At 34.6% G+C, this 18,029-nt stretch overlaps 1 protein-coding gene across 1 annotated transcript in view; it reads right to left on the bottom strand.

Moving 5' to 3' along the window:
* Positions 1-1,111: 1,111 nt before the first annotated feature.
* Positions 1,112-18,029, bottom strand: part of LOC149240820 (MADS-box protein GGM13-like) — a 42,037-nt gene continuing 25,119 nt past the window's right edge. Inside the window, exons 4-7 of the mRNA XM_089367373.1 lie at positions 1,969-2,068; positions 1,838-1,879; positions 1,700-1,741; positions 1,112-1,601 (exon numbers count right to left, since the gene is read on the bottom strand). Of these exons, the coding sequence (XP_089223499.1) occupies positions 1,431-1,601; positions 1,700-1,741; positions 1,838-1,879; positions 1,969-2,068 (355 nt within the window). The 3' untranslated portion in view covers positions 1,112-1,430. The remainder of the gene's footprint in view (positions 1,602-1,699; positions 1,742-1,837; positions 1,880-1,968; positions 2,069-18,029) is intronic.

Here is an 18,029-nt window from a genome sequence, read left to right as displayed (position 1 = left end):
TAAAAGAGTTATAAATGATAAATATAATCTAATGAACTGACATGCCAATGCAATTTTATCAATTAGTGTAAGCAACAACACTATACATGGATCACCAAACTTTACTGTTCATCTATTTTCAATTCCATCGATAAATGATCGCCACTTTATATCATCATTGGATATACAAAATGATCGGCACGTTATATAATCATTGTATATACCACAACTGTTCATCTATTTTCAATCCAATCGATAAATGATGCCCCTTTATATAATCATAGTATATACAAGAATTTTAATAGATGGAAGGAACAAAATCGAATTCTCTCTGCTATATCGTGCCCCGTTATAACCAATCATATGCCATTTCTTTATTATTTTGTGAGTGGTGATCCCTTTTCATCTAACGTAATAAGGGGCAAACTTACACCTTTTCTTTATTATTTTGTAAGTGGCATATCTCTTCTTATCTCATGGAGAAGAAGGGTGTAAACTTTCTATCCGAATGCAATGGTTTGATGACACATTTCCGCCTTACTTTCTTCATTTAAAATTTAGAAACGTACAACTTCAAAAAATAACTTGAAATAAAAACAAAGACGTCCCAATACAATTTAATAAGAAATATAAAATATCAGATCTCTTTTTACCGTCAATAAATTTAATAAACTTATCCAAATATACCTAAGTTTCTTTTTATATCTACTAAATGTATAGAATAAAAGTTGTATTTACCAAATATAAGGTTAAGTTTCAATACATAATCTATATATATATTACTTATAACTTATCTAAACGTCATAAACTAACAAAATATAGGTTTAAGATTTAATACCAACTTTTCAATTAGCATTATTAATAAAGCAAATATTTATTGTATAAAAAAAAGTAACAACATAGCTATAATATGCCTTCTAGCTTACCTATATTTTCCTTATACTTCGATAAGCAGATGAGTGTCCTCACTTACCAAGCGCATATAAAAAATCAGAACCATCATCACAATTTTGGCCTTATTTACTGCGGTTTTTGTTTGATTCAAAAGGAAAAGCAAACCCTAGAAATTTCACAGTATGCCTGACTTAGTCATCATTTACTAGCAACATAGGTGTCCACCTGCTTGGAGTTCTGGAAATACTGTACAATCTGTTTCGTCTCATTTATTCATTTCTTATCCTGAATTAACACAGAGTTTGTAATCGGATGCCTTTATATGCACATTATAACGAACAGAATTACCGAAACCCAATAATGTTGTTGTTTTATGATCCAAGCACTTAACTATAATAATCTAACTGCAGAATTCTCATCAGTCCCTTGTAATTATAACTTTGTACAGAAACAAATAATTTATAACACTATTGTGGGAAGGGAGTTCACTACAGTACTTAGAGAAAGTGCAATGTTGAGAGACTATCCCTTAAAACCAACCGTGCCTTTGGTGGTAATTAATATCCACTGTCTTTCAAGTTTGGTTGGTTCGGCTGCAAACGAAATTCAGAAGCAGAAGGCGGTGTATTAAGGGGAGAAGATGGTCTCTCCAGCTGGTAAAATGCATAGTTACAGTAACTCTGTTGGTTATCCTCCTCTTCCATTCTTGCACGATGGTAATAGGCAATCTAAGAATACAGATACAGCTTTAGGTCATTATTATGAAACTTAAATGTTTACATTTTGTAAATGACCTGAATAAATATTTTGTAATAAATATACTTACATTTTCATTCAATTGATTGTGTATCTGCTCCTCCAACCCGGTCTAAAAACAAATAAAAAGCAAGGGCAAATACACTGTCAGCAATCAAGATCTCATGTTATAAGGCGACTAGAAATTTATAGAACATGTGGGACGTACCTTTTTCTTTTGGAGCTCTAGTCTGCTGTCCATAAGTTTATCCTGTTTTACACAACTAAAATGTCAGTACCCATCTTACACATGATGCATATACATATAATCACTGTGACATGGTATTGAGAAGGACTTGCCTTTCTTTTTCGAACATGGGTCCACACGTCGTCAAGATGTTTCTCCAAATGGGTAATGTCATTGAGGTTCGATGAGTCGAGGTCCTCCCCCATCATGTACCTGCACAAGATTCTCCATCAAAGACTCACTTTCTCAGACATTTTCGCAGGACACATGAACAGCATGGCCCATGCAAAACTTCTTTTACAGGTTAATATTTTCCTAAATTTATCCGCAAAAAGAAAGCCTACAACCAAAACTAGAATTTATGAATGTTAATTAATTACTAAAATTCCAAATCTGGCTGTGGTGTTTGGCTTTGGGTGGATCCTATTTGCCATTACAGGTTCTATTTGAATTGTGGACAAGGTATCAATATGAAGTAGAAACATTGGCTCTCTGGGCTGTTGTGGATTTCCAAGCAGCTGTGTATTGATAGTTTATTCATGCATGGGGACTTTACAAGTCTTCATAAATGGTTTATTGTCAATCTCGGATTTCTCCCCCCGCATCATGGATCGCTGAGATCAAACTTCTCCGTGGTAGCTTTACAACGATCACTTTCCGACAAATATTTAGTGAGAAAAATCAGATTGCACACTAGTTTTCAACGCATGAGATTGCTGATTATTTCGGTACCATACATTATACTTATTAGGAGAGAGACAATATCCACGGAAGGCTCTTTTCCCTCAGATAACTAGGGGTTTTGATTTTTCTTATTAAATCTATGCTAAGTACATATGGTTATGTTACTTTCTTTTTGGCACAGTTAATTATGACAGAAAGTCACTATCTCAATCATGGCAGTGTTGGATTTGTAGATAGCGCTTTTTTTAATAAAGAAAGATGTATATATAGATCTATTTCTTGCTCTGTTCATAAAAATATTATGAATTATGAAAATTTAGATATACTTATGACGTTTTTTTTAATATGTGCATTGCTACATAATATAAACCAGCATTTTTTTCCTGAAAAAATTTACTATAATTGTGCTTTGAATGTCTTTTCAGAGATATCTGATAAAATTTAAACGATAAAAAAATAGCATACCCCATACGCAAGAATGAGAGCACAAAAAACGAAAAAAATTCCAAATTTAAAGCAATAACATTTTTATTATCTCAAACTCTTCTTTCCCTGTTAATCGAAATTGTTTTCTTTGGTCATTATGTTTACAAAAAAGCTAAACCTAGAATTAATTAATCTTCACAATTTCAAATGTTTCATTATTTTGAAAGGGGAATTTTCGTTATTTCAAACTCCCGTTTAAAATGGGCAGTGTTTAGTTAATCAAAATTGTTTTCTTTCGTCGTTATGTTTACTCCCTTCTCTTTCGTGGATATACACTTCATCCCCGTTTTAAAGAAGAGAGTTCTGTGTACACGCTTGATTTCTTTGGTGATTATGTTTATTCCCTCTTTTTTGTGGGGAACAATTCATCTATTTTCAAAGGAGGGGAGCTCTGTTAATTTAAGTTTAAATTTAAATTTAAGTTTATGATGAATGACAAATTTAGTGCATTTAAACATTAATAACTCATAACTTTTAATTATTGGATTTTTAAATCTACATTTCACAGAAGATGAGAGGTTTTCCTTAGCATTATTTTTATTCCTTGACATTGCATACCTAAATCTGCAATCCACATAAATTTAGATGTTTTCCTTCAATTTCTAAGTGGGGTTCTGTTAATTATAATTGTTTTCATACTTATAATACGCATTTTATGAACAAACTAAGCATCAATTTATGAATCAACTAAGCATCAATTTCCGAGTTAATCATTTTATGGATTAATTATATTATTGTTTGGTTGCTCAGGATCATTCTAGTTATGTGGAGTAATTTTTTTTATTGATCATCTTATTATTTAGTCATCAGGTTAGGATTAAATATCTTCTTATATAGGAAAACAAAGTCATTCCAATTATGAAAGACAAGAACTGGGATAACAGTGATTGGACATCGTTTTGTGGTGCTAAGAAATCGATTGAAACTAATCATCTGTATCTCGAGGAGCCAATCACATTGAAGTAAAGCTCCCTGATTCCTCTATGATTGAGTAGAGTTTGATTAGATTTCCTAAATGAGTCATAGCGCACCACGTAGTCAATACTATTTAGCTAGTACTAAAATAGAGTAGAAAAGTTTTTACCTACTATGACTCAATTAAACTATACATATTTGCTTATTATAAAAACCAAAAAGGTATGGTATGTAAATTGTTAAAGGTATCTTAATGCAAGTGTTAAGATCTATGTATGAAGTAAGTGTAAGTGTATGAAGGTACTCAATTATTAAAAGATTTTCCTATAAAGTATTCGTATTGAAATATTTTAATATAAAAGGGGACACATTTTTAAGAAAAACATTTAAAGGAAAAATCTTTAATTTAAAAAAAAAAAGAAATTGGCTTTTTATAATGAACAAATGTTTAAAAAATGGAAAACAACCCTTAGTAAAACAAAAAGGGTTATTCAAAAGAAGAAGGAAGGACACGTACTAAAGAATGAAGGTTATGCAGGTTAAGTTAAGGAAGCCAAAAAAAGAAAAGGAATTTAAATTTAAGGGTAATCTAATGATTCATTCAATCTAACAGGATTAAATTTAAGGGTAACCTAATGATCAATTCAAAGTAATAAGAGCTTTGAAGTTTTGTGGTGAAATTAATAAAGAGAGGACCCAATGGCATCTAGTAATAGTCCACGATAATCATAGGGACTAATTATGACATGTACAATTATGGTTTATGATTAATTAAAAAAAAAAATCTTTCCTTTTTTGGAATGTTGGGATATTGTACCAATTGGTTTCACAAAAGTAGATCAAGTAGTAGTATATGAAATGACAAATGTATAGATATATGTTGTTTCTGAAAATAGAAGGAAAGATTTAGATGCATATTGGGTTATTCAACAAGGGATAGAAGATTCAAGTTTTCCTAAGGTTGTAATAGTTGATCATGCCAAGGAGACATGGGATGCTTCGCAAACAACTTGTCAAACCATAGAAAAAGTAAAAATGCCAAATTATAAACACTTAAAAAATAAATTTCTAGCCTCCAATTGAAGAACTTAGACTTTGTAGATCATTTTATGAAACAAATCAAGAACATTTGCAATAATTTTGAGCACATGGAGAAGAAATTTTAGATCAAAATGTTGTTGAAAAAGTACTCAGGAGCCTTCCTAAATTATATGGTTGTAGTATTAATTGAAGGAGTCTAAATATATATCAGAATTTTCCATAGAACAACTGATTTGTCTTTGATGACACATGAGATAAGATTCAATAGAAGCAATGAATCTGGAAAGTGCATTTCAGTCTCAAGTCTTCACTAATAAAGGTAAAGTTTAAGAAAGTAGAGGTAGGAGGAAGAGGTCACACTCATGTAGGAGGGAGGTTAGCATCACAATATATAGGAAAATGATACAAATCCCTTGAAACCAAAGAGGAAGAGGTAGTTATTACAATCACTTAAGCAAGATTGACAAGTGAAACTTCTAGTTGTTATGTAATATCTCTAACCATTATAAAAATTATTGCCGGAGAATGCAAGAAGATCTCAACAAACAGTGATGAAGATACATCTAAATCTAGGCCCCTTTCATGTCAAGTAGCTGAAGGATGCAACAATAGATATCTTTGGTTTCTAGATAGTGGCTATAGCAATCAAATGACAAGTAAAAAAAAATGTTCTCAATTTTATATAATTTGTTCAGAACTAAGTAAAATTATGGGATAATTATCTAGTAAATGTTCAACAAAAGGGAACAATCTCTATTTTGACCAAGTAAGATGAAAAGAAAGAGATTTAAAATATCTTTTATGTACATAGTCTCAAACATAACATGATGAGTGCATGGTAGTTAAGTCAAAATGACATGAAGTCATATTTAAAGGTCTCACGTGTTCCATTTTGGACAAGCCTCCCAATAGGATACTCATTGGGAAAATATAAATGAATAAAAATAAAATGTTTCCATTATTGATGAGGATCCCTAATCAGTCACAATCATATAAATATAAAGTTTTAATCTTAAATGAATCATGGTTATGACATCTTACATATGGTCATGTATGCTTTGATGGTATTAGTATTTTACAAAACAAATCTATGATCAAAGGTATCCCCATGATAAATGTTCTAGACAACTCTTGTGAGAGTTGTATCCTAGCTACACATATCATATAGATACTTTTGCAATAGTTGTTTCCTATAGATCCAAGGAACCACTTAAACTAATGCATATAAATATCTATGGTTTGATGAAAAAACAATCAAGAAGACGTCATTTTTATTTCCTAAAATTTATGTATGAACTCATTTAGATGACCTAGCTATATTTTGTGAAGAACGAATTAGAAATGTTAAAAACGTTTATAGAATTCAATTCCGTAGTAGAGAAATAGAGTGGAAAATACAATAAGGTACTCATTATATTGAGGCGGTTAATATTATTCCAAAGAATTTGTGGCATTCTATATGCAATAAGGAATAAAAAGGTATTTTACAACATGGTACACTCCACAACAAAATGGAGTAGCTAAAAGGAAGAATAGGACCATAATAATAATGGACATAAGTATTCTTGAGGACAAAAATATATCAAATGAATTTTGGAAAATAAACTATTGTTTAGTTTGTTTATATACTGAATTAATTTCCAACCAAGAGAGTGAAGGAAAAAGTTCCTCAAGAATATTGGAGTGGCATGAAATCCGTGTGTCAGATTTTAAAATTTTTGGTTTTGTAGCTATGCATATGGTCCAAAGGAACTAAGCAACAATATTCGTGAAAAAAGTAAAAATTACATATTTATTGGCTATAGCAAGTAATATAAAGCATATAGTGTTAAAATTGGCCACTAGGGCCAAACTCCATGTGGGTCATCTTATTAATGGCAGCTGTTATTTTTCTTGAATCCCTCTCATCGAGAGGTGTAGGATTGATCTAAATATCATTTGATTCCGATAAGTATTCATGGAGATATGAATTTATTTGTATTATGGGACAATTCGTTAAGGTCGGCCAGCAACCAAATAAACCCCACTTGTGCTCAACATTTTAGTATAAATAAATGAGGACTTCAAGTCATTTAGACACTCATCTTCTTAGTGATCTCTTCCTCTCCATTTGTCTTTGGGTTTTAGTGGGAGGAGAGACCTAAAGAGGATACACTGCCCTAGAGGATGCCCTATCCTATATGTTGTCATGAAGGTGTCTTCTACATAGCCCTAAAGGAGGAACCTTGGAGGTGCCCTAGCACAGGGATACATGCCCTAGCCACAATCAAGGGAGGAAGAAAAGGATAAGCCCTCAACGCTATCCAGAAAAGGCTCTCTAGTCTAAGGAGCTTCAACGTGGATCTAAGGAGTACTAGAGGGAGCCCTAGCCACAGTAAAAAGAAGCCTACACACAAATGAAGGATAAGATATCATACGTTGTCCTAAATACCCTAATCGCAGGCCATGGTTTGCTGTCACAAATGATCCTCAAAATGAAACAAAATAGAACCTTGATCTGATGTTTGAGTGGCTCCTAATCCGTAATCCTTAAAGCACCTAATTTGTTGTCATAATGGGGACTCTAGCCACTATATTGAGAATACTTCTATATCTTGTCTAGTGGAAGAATGAAGCCCTAACAACAGTGAAGAGACACGCTGTCAACCTAATTGGCAGCCCTCATTTAGCTTCTATTTTCCATCGTGAAAAAGGCCTTAAACACAACTCTTAAATGCAATAAAAGAGGCCCTAATGAGCATCATACATGTGGTCCTATGCTGCAGAAAAAGGAAGTATTTAATCAACATTTAAGTCACATTGTTGTAGATGACAGCATGACATATTTGAGATCTGTTCTGGGCATGACTGTACAACAATAAGGCTGATTGATAGACATTGTTTTCAAGGGTAATAGTTGGGTACTGTATGACAACCTTGCTTGCTACTGGGCTAAGCTGCAGGCCATAGCCAACAACATATTGTGTTATATATTGCACAAGGATAAGGATTGAAGGTTAATGTGACTGCTTCTGTCGGCAGCATGTTAGACAGCTTCGTTAGATGCAGCAGTTGGATGCAGCATGGTATTAGAGATAGTAGTGAAGTGCAGCATAACAGTCATTGAGTACAGATCAGTGATGATGCAGCATTGAGTGCAGACTAGTGATGAGTACAACATTGGGTGCAGATCCATGATGAGAGCAGCTCAGTGATTGGAGCAGCATAGTGACAGGGGCAGCAACATGAAGTGCATAACATGGTTATTATGTCCATCACTGTGATGATGAGTGCAACATGGTGCAACATGGCGAGATGTAGCAAGTGGATGAGATGCAGCACAATGATAGGTGAAGGAGTCACATTGGAGAATCAGTTGAAGCAACATGTCTTCAACTAATCTCATGTAGATATAGAAAGTTGAAGTGTTGACTTCTATTGTAAATGTACTATCTCTCTCTCTCTCTCTCTCTCTCTCTGTTGAACTATTGAAGAACATAGAAGAAGAATTGATCAAGGGTTTCCACACATTGGGGTTTATCCCTAGCTAGCGCCACATCTTGTGTCCTCTTGTATTGCCTTGTCTTTTGAAATTTATGTTTATGTTCTATCTGCAGTTTACCTTAATGCTGATGTGATTGCTAATCTAGAAAAGATATTGAGCTAACTGTGAAAATTGAAATAAATTTCTCTAAGCATAGAACATACCTAAAATTAACACGGTAATAGAGGTGAGGTGAAGACAATGCCTAAGAAAGAGTGAAAGAGCAATCACCGAAGGCAGTTAGGAAAGGACAAAAGGATCTATGGGTTCCTCATCCCTCTTCAAATTCACCGAGTGTGAAATCAAAGCAGAGAATATTATCAAAATGGCGCAACGAAGTATGGCCTACCTAAAGATCACTTCATTTGGAAGACTGGATCTCAAGGTGGAACAAAAGGCTAATAACTAGTTTGACCATTATGTGAAGGAGTGTCCAAATGGCAGGGACACATCACTTGATGATGATAACAATCATTCTGGTACATCTTCAATGATCTGAGGAATGACAGTACAGGTCATCAAGGTAATGGTTGACCCTTCAAGAAAGCAAGGAACCCCAGGTATGAAGAATCAAATGTTGTTTCTAATAAGATATAAAAGTGTTATCTTGTATTAGCCCTCTCCTTTAGATTCTTTGGGAATCCAGCTTATTTATTGCAGTGCTTCAAGGCACTCCATTCAACAGGAGGGTGCTCTCTCTCTAATTTGGTAGAGATGGAAACATTTGTGGGATTATACTTGGAACCGATGCCACCTATCTTGGAAAGGGTGTTACCCCTCAATTGAATGAGGGTAACTTGATTCATTTGCAAGAATCTATTTTATGTACCTGATTGGAAGAATAACTTGGTGTCCATTTCGGCAATGGAAGTCAAAAGGTTTCACGGTGGCATTCATCGATGGAAAGGTATGTGTTTGGAAATAGAATTTCAAATATGTTTTTATCTTTGAGTTCAAGGTTGGTAGGAAGTACATTGGGACCATGTCAGTTGACACATAGCACCAGAGGTCTGTAAGTTAGATGATGACAAGGATGCCTGAATTCAAAAGGAGCATGAAGGTACATGTCTGAGATGTACCAAAGGGAAAATATTACAAGGGGACCATTCCCCCCATGTAGCAGGTCCATAGGTTTGGAACAACCCGAGGAGTTTGAGATTCATGATCGAGAATCTCATATGTACCGATGGAAGAGAGCCCTCTATGGCATGAAGCAGATCACCCCGGGTTCGATATGAAAGGATTGATAGTTGTTGGATGAAGCTGAGATTCAATAAGAGTGAAGTTGATCCAAACCATTGTTTGAAGGTTGTGGATGATAGACCTCTCATACCAACACCTTCTAAGGATGTCCTATTTCAGACATGTGCAGACCCTCTCACTTGCAGAAGTAAGAGGCTGTTGGATTCCGGATGTGGAATGGAAAACTGCAAGCCCATGACTACCTCGAGGATCTTAACTTTCAGAAGTTATATGGTGATGATTTCAGACTAGATTTGGGAAATGCCTCTGAGTTTCATAATCTCATGTGCATTGATGTTCTTGGTAAACTTTCATATGGACATATGTTTTGCAGTTAGCATGGTGAACTCATATTTGGTTGAGCCACACTAGATTGGTGCGAAGAATCTTCTGAGATATTTTCGGGGCACAATCTCTCATGGATTGAGATACACTGTTAGAAATATGAAGCTGCATGATTATTCGAATGTTGACTAAGTAGGTAGTGGGGAGGATAACTAGAGCACTTCTCAGTGCTGGTTCTCTTTGGGTTCTTCCTCGATATCATGGATGAGGAGGAAGCAGAAGTTAGTTGCTATAAGCACCGGTGAGACCGAATACATAGCTACGAGTATGATCTCGTATGAAGCTTCCTAGTTGTGGAAGCTCTTCAGTGAGTTGTTTGTACATATGATGAATACCACCATGATCCTCTGTGACAACTAGGGAGGATTGGATTATTAAGGAATCCTGTATTCAATGATTGCTTCAGCAAATAGACATCAGATAATACCTTATCTGGGATATGGTATGTCGATGAACGAGGAGCTTCCATCGCATTGAGATTGATGTACACATTATAGACACTTTGTCAAAGCACCGGAGAAAGATCAAATCTATGACTTTCCCAAATGACTTGAAGTCATTGAGAGACCTTTGTAAAAGGGTCTTGCATGTTTCATGCATTGAGCTTTGGGAGCTCTGGGGGCTTGGGGTACTTACTGGAGCGACATACGACCACAGGGTGACTCACCCTCCCCTGGTGATGCGCTATGTATAGGGTGACAGGTTCAACCTTTCCCTATGATACCTTGTGGCAACTGTGGAACAGGATAATTAGTTCTCCTGTGGGCCGAGATGATTAGTTCTCTCGTGGCAACTGTGGAACAGGATGATTAGTTCTCCTATGAGCCGAGATGATTAGTTCTCCCATGGCAACTGTGGAACAAGATGATTAGTTCTTCCGTGGCGACTGTGGGACAGGATGATTCATTCTTCTGTGGACAGGATGATTAGTTATCCTATCAAGGCATCCTACCCATGCAGGCCGAGACTCATGGTAAGTACCTCTCATCTAATCAATGAGAGGGAAATGGGGTTAGGGACCATTAGTAGTACTATCGATGGACACATCGTTGTATCTATTGTACTCCCTATGGTAGGATGACCTCCATTTATCGGGGATCAATGAAACTGATCTGGGATGAGTATGAGTCGTTTGAGACACTCTCTTGTGACATTGATCTGGGATCAATAAAACTGATCTAGGATTTGTATGAGTGATTTGCAACACTCCTTTATGATATTGATCTGGGATCAATAAAACTGACTTCGGGTCAGTAAGATGAAAATGACTTCGGGTCAGTAGAGAATGGTATGAGACATCATCGATCAATTATTCTTCTTCATGGTTTAGCAAAGCAAAGCAGCAGGGCACTAGTGGCAAAGATAGTACAATCAGACATATGGATCAGCGAATGGAGTTCTCCCTTGTTGAGATCAAGTGTTAAAATTGGAAAGTAGGGCCAAACACCATGTGGGCCATCTTATTAATGGAAACTAATATTTTTCTTGGATCCCTCTCATCGAGAGGTGTAGGATTGATCTAGAGATCATCCAATTCTGATAAGTATTCATGAAGATATGAATTTATTTGTGTTATGGGACACTTTGTCAAGTGGTGAGCAGCCAAATAAATCCCACTTGTGCTCAACGTTTTAGTATAAATAAAGTAGGACTTCAAGTCATTTAGACACTCATCTTCTTGGGGATCTCTTCCTCTCCACTTATCTTTGGGTTTTAGTGGGATGAGAGACCTAAAGAGGATACGCTGCCCTATCCTATATGTTGTCATGAAGGTGCCTTCTACGCAGCCCTAAAGGAGGAATCTTGGAGGTGCCTAGTTGTAGGAATACATGCCCTAGCCACAGTCAAGGGAGGAAGAAAAGGATAAGCCCTCAATGTTGTCAAGAAAAGGCTCTCTAGTCTAAGGAGCTTCAATGCAAATCTAAGAAGTACTAGAGGGAGCCCTGGCTGCAGTAAAAACAAGCCTACATAAAGGTGAAGGATAAGCCCTCATATGCTATCCTAAATACCCTAGCTGCAGGTCATGATTTGCTATCACAAGTGTTCCTCAAAATGCAGCAAAAGAGAACCTTGATTTAATGTTTGAGTGGCTCCTAATCCGCAATCCTTAAAGCACCTAATTTGTTGTCATAATGGGGACTCTAGCCACTATATTGAGAAAAATTCTATATACTGTCTAGTGGAAGAGTGAAGCCCTAACAGAAGTGAGGAGACACGTTGTCAACCTAATTGGCAGCCCTCATCTAGCTTCTATTTGCCATCGTGAAAAAGGCTTTATACACAGCTCTTAGCCACAATAGAAGAGGCCCTAATTAGTGGCATACAAGTGGTCATATCCCACAACAAAAGGAAGTATTTAATCAACATTTAAGTCACATTGTTGTAGATGACAGCGTGACATATTTGAGATCTGTTCTGGGCATGACTGTACAACAATAAGGCTGATTGATAGACATTGTTTTCAACAGTAATAGTTGGGTATTGTATGACAACCTTGCCTATTGTTGGGCTAGGCTGCAGGCCATATCCAATAGCATATTGTGTTATAGGTTGCACAAGGATAAGGATTGAAGGTTAATGTGATTGCTCCTGTGGTCAACATGTTAGACAACTTGGTTAGATGTAGCAGTTGGATGCAGCATGGTATTAAAGACAACAATGAAGTGCAGCATAGCATTCATTAAGTACAGATCACTGATGGTCTAGCATTGAGTGCAGATCAGTGATGAGTAGAACAATGGGTGCAGATCTGTGATGAGAGTAGCTCAGTGATTGGAGCAGCATAGTGACAAGAGCAGCAACATGAAGTGCATAGCATGGTTATTAGGTCCAACACTGTGATGATGAGTGCAGCATGGTGCAGCATGATGAAGTGCAGCAAGTGGATGAGATGCAGCACAATGATAGGTGAAGGAGTCACCTTGGAGAATCAGTTGAAGCAGCATGTCTTCAACTAATCTCATGTAGATATAGAAATTTGAAGTGTTGACTTCTGTTGTAAATGTACTATCACTCTCGCTCTCTTTGCTGAAATATTGAAGAACATAAAAGAAGAATTGATCAAGGGTTTCCCCACATTGGCTTTTGTCCCTGGCTAGCACCACATCTTGTGTCCTCTTGTCTTGGCTTGTCTTTTGCAATTTATGTTTATGTTCTATCTGCAGTTTACTTTAATGTTGATGTGATCGTTAATCTAGAAAAGATATTGAGCTAACTATGAAAATTGAAATAAATTGCTCTAAGCATAGAACATACCTAAAATTAACATATAGTCTATACAATGTTTTTAACAAAACAGTTATAGTATGCAGCAATTCTAAATTCCAAGAATATTAGACATGGGATCATCAAGAGAATAAAATAATTGGATGTTAGATTTCTTTTCTATAAGAAGAGGAACAAGTGGATTCTACATGAAGACAGGATCCACCACCAAGACTTCCAAGGTTACTGGAATAAAGAGAGTATTCAAGACATGAAAGTAGGCAATTCATTGTCCTTCTTTTAATAGTGATTCAGATCATATAATAGACTCTCGAAGGATCTAGAAATGATAAGCATAAGATAAATTTAAACAAAAAAAGATGATGTGGATGTGGAAGAACACTTTTATTTATTATTATTTCAGCCAATGTTCTTTAAAGAAGTAGTCAAGAAAGAATAGTGGGTTCAACCTATGAATGAAGAAATTAATGAAACTGAGAATGGCCACACATGTTGTCTTGTAAATTTGCTAGTAGGGAATGTAAGAGTTGGAGTACAGTTTGTTTATGAAACTATTCTTAATGAGAAAGGGAAAGTTGAAAAGCATAAATATGAATTTTTTGCAAAAGGGTTTGCTCAAAAACCAGATTTGGTTATGGAGAACTCCAAAATAAAGGTTAGACATAGAGCAATTTTGAAAATTGTGACCTAAACCAATTATCTTGTTTCATAATATATTTCGAATTAATCACATAATTGATTTTTGAGTCCTTGTCTTGAGGATGAACCATAGTAGATGGTTCAAAACATTGACTCAAAATCAATGATGTGATTAATCCAAAATATGTTTTGAATAACGATATGGATCACAGAAGCTTGAAACCTATAACTATCTTGTTTATCAATTGGATGTTATGTCAATATTTTTAAGTGGGATAATAGAGGAGGAATTATGTCTGAATCAACAACCAATATTTCAATTCAAGGATAAAGAACACAAAGCTTACATGTTGAAGAAAGTTTATATGTGTTTATGGTTTGAACTCAGGTCCATGAGCTTGGTATAGTCATATTGATTCATATTTTCTCAACAATGAGTTTAGTAGAAGTAGTAACGATCCCACACTTTACACAAAGAAGAATCAAGAAGGTATATTCTATTTTCTTGCCTTTATGTTGATGTTATGATATACATAGAAAATTTAATTCTAGATAATTCTGAAGCAACCATGAACATAGAGTTTGAAAAGACCAATATTTGTATTATGAAGTATTTACTTGGAATTGAGGTTGAAGAATCTACACAATGTATTTATATTTTTCAATAGAAGCATGCCACGGATATTTTGAAAATATTTATATGGATAAAATCAGACCAACAGATACACCAAATGCAACATGTAAAAGTTAAGTAAAACAAATAAAATATTCATTGTTGATCATACTTTGTATAAGATACTAATAGGAAACCTCAGGTATCTTACAATCACCAGACCATACATCATGTATGGAGTAATCTTAATTTCCAGATTCATGGAATCTCCCAAAGGCTCTCACTGAAAAGTTAGTAAAAGAATCATAAGGTACATTGTAGGTACAATAAATTATGGAATATGGTATTCCTCTTCCAAATATGATATTCTTTTTTTGAACATTGATAGTGATTTTGTAGGCAACATAGATGGTTGAAGGGTACTTTGGGTGATGCGTTCCATCTATGTACTTGTTTAGCTCCATGTATATTCGAAAAACAACCCATTCTCACAATATATTTTATTTGAAGAAAAGTATGTAGTAGCTACATGAACAACATGCCATACTCTATGGTCAAAAATAATCTTAAGATATGTTTCACATGAAGAGAAGGAGTCAACCCCCACCTTTTGTGACAACAATTCCTTCATTGCACTATGTTGGAATCATGTGTCTAATAACAAACGAAAACACATTGAAACTTGTTATCATTTCATTTTCAAGCTTACTAAAAATGGAAACATGATTAAACATATTTTCAAATGTTAGGACTAATTTGGTAGAAATTTTCATCAAGCTATTAACATGAGACAATTTTTAATTTCAGAGATAAACATTTAGGCATTGTTTGTATTGTTATTTTTAATAGTAAAAATCAAGGGGGGAAGTTAGATAATGTAATTGTACCCATTATTTAGTGTGATATAGAGAGCTATATAGGAGCTTAATTGTTATGATTTACTATGTTAATAAGTTAGATCTAACTAGTTTCACTCTAGATATTTTCAGAGAGTTATCCTAGGAGTTTCTAGAAGAAATTATATGTGTAATTTTATGTTTGAATTAATAAAAATTATCTTATAGGTGGATGGTTATATAGATTGGAAATATTATTCATTGATTATCTTAATGTTTTGTTTCTCTCTTTGATTTTGTCAACTACTACTAGATTAGTGTTCATTTAAATAACTATAATTGAAATGAATGAAGAAGTAAAAAAGGAAAATTCATGCATATGAACTTGTTAAGGGATAAACACTTGCTAAAAGGCGAGGCATGTGATATACTATATTTTTCTTACGTAATAAATCCAAGTACAATGAAAGGGGTACTCTCTTATAACATCATTCAACACTCTTGTAGACCTGATGCTATTTTATGGCCCTTGACAGTCCCTTTTCCCATGCAGACTCGACTTTATACTAAAAAACAATATTTCAAAATCCATACGTGACTCTTCCCATACAAAAACACATACATATGTAGGTCCCATAACACTATACTTACATATACATTTTTAAATATGAAAAAATAAAATAAAAATCTATTTTTCGGGCAAGGTTTATGGGTTTTAATGAGATCCCACCTACAGGAGCCTGTGGTCTAACTAAAATAACCAATTTTAGGTGGTATATATACAACCTTTGGGTAGGCCTAACTACAATAAGGGAAGATGGATATCAACATTATACATGATTTATCCCAGATCAAGTATGCTTTTCGCATGTCTCCTCGACTCCAATTCTCTAATAAGCCCTGGTTTCCTTTGCAGAGATGATCAAAATCATTGTCTAGGATCTCAATGCACTTATTAGAGAGGTTCTCTTCGTGGCTCGGGTTAGACAGATCTAGCGGAAGGCTTTGTCAATGCCTTTGTCCTGGATCAAGTGGTATCTATCCTATACTCATTGTTGTTAATCAATAAAGAAACTCATGTCGTGTTCTTTATATATGATTATCTAACATATTTTTATGTATGTAAATTGAATTATCTATTATGTATATGCTTCTGTGATTAATTTGCAGGTCTGCACATCTTGGAGGAAGCAGAGGGTTTGGACCCTATGAGAACATCTTCAAATGTAGGACCTTTGGGTATGTCTCCAAATCCAAATTTGATAATTTGAATGTTTGGCATGCTTGATTGAGTTTTCTTTGTTGATTATTTTATCCTTCTCTATTGAGGCTTTCAACCCTTTCCTTAGGGAACTTTTCCTGCCAACAAAATTGGCGACTCCATTAGGGAATACCATCAAGTATTTCCTAGAAGGGTTGTTTTTCTTTGATCTAGGTTTAGTTTGTTGTTTCTTGGTCTTTTCCAGCTTTCTTAAGTGATTTTGTCTTTCAGCATGATCTTTGAGATCTGGGCTTTATTTTTATTTTTCTTCGGTTTTCCATTTTAGTGAAAAGGAAATGTTCTATTATATTTAAAAACTTAAGTGTCACTTTAGCTCTAATTTTTGACCATGAGAATCGCAATATAGTTATGATGTAAACTCTATAAAAAGCTTCACCTAGAAGTACATAGATAGCTTTTGAAATTGGTTTATATTTGCAAGACTATTGTATTGAAACACTATTTTAGACAATTAAGTAATAGAAGTCTCTGTTATGACACTTTCATAATCTCTTGTGGTCGATTTAAGTTCAAGTTAGGAGGTTTATAGTCACTTGTGCATCTCGGGAGGGCCCCCTGTAGAAGTACGAGATGGCATAATTTAGTTTCTATTGAGAGTTTATTTAATTCTTTATGTTTTGTTTCATTCACAGCTTTAGATCAACACCCTCTATTTACTTAGTATATTTTTCATTCATAGCTTTATCTTGGTCCTTTACTTGTTTGTTCTCTTTGGATAGGTTAAGATCTTGAGTAAAATTGTAAAATAACCTAAACATTTTAGTTACTTATTTATTTTCTTAGTCTTAGATTTATAGATAATCATTAGTCATGAATGGTTCTAAATTGAAACACACACATCACCAATCTCAGCTTACTTTGATAAACACAATTTCATTCCAATAATTTTCTTAATTATTTAGAATAAAGTGCCTTTGTTTTTCCTAGTATAAAAGCTTACTATTTTCCTAGAATTAGAGTTCATTTCCTTCATAGGACTAGAATTTACTGTCTTCCTAGAATTAATATTCACCGCTTTCTAGAGTTAAAATTTGTCGCTTTCTAGAGTAGATTTTCCAATTGAATGCTTTTAGACATTAAAACAACTTAGCATAGAATTTTATTACTTTTACTAGAACATAATTGTCATTTCAATTCAATAGATCAAAGATTCCATTTCTTTCTTGTTCAAAATTTATTGTTGTTGAAAAATGCAACAATAAATTCTCAATTTGATTTTGCCTTAATTAAATTGAGAGAATTTCGATTTCCACATCAACAGACAACTTAGATGCAGTTAGTTGAGGTGCCATGGCTCTTGTGACCTCCCATTAGCGAAGTACTTTTAGTGACAGGAACTTGAC

This window comes from Pinus tabuliformis, chromosome 8 (assembly GCF_031772625.1).
Source record: "Pinus tabuliformis cultivar Carrire ecotype Pingquan chromosome 8, CPIR1, whole genome shotgun sequence".
NCBI lineage: Eukaryota > Viridiplantae > Streptophyta > Pinopsida > Pinales > Pinaceae > Pinus > Pinus tabuliformis.
Note: the sequence above shows the minus strand (reverse complement) of the source record. Positions and strands in the feature narration are given on the sequence as shown.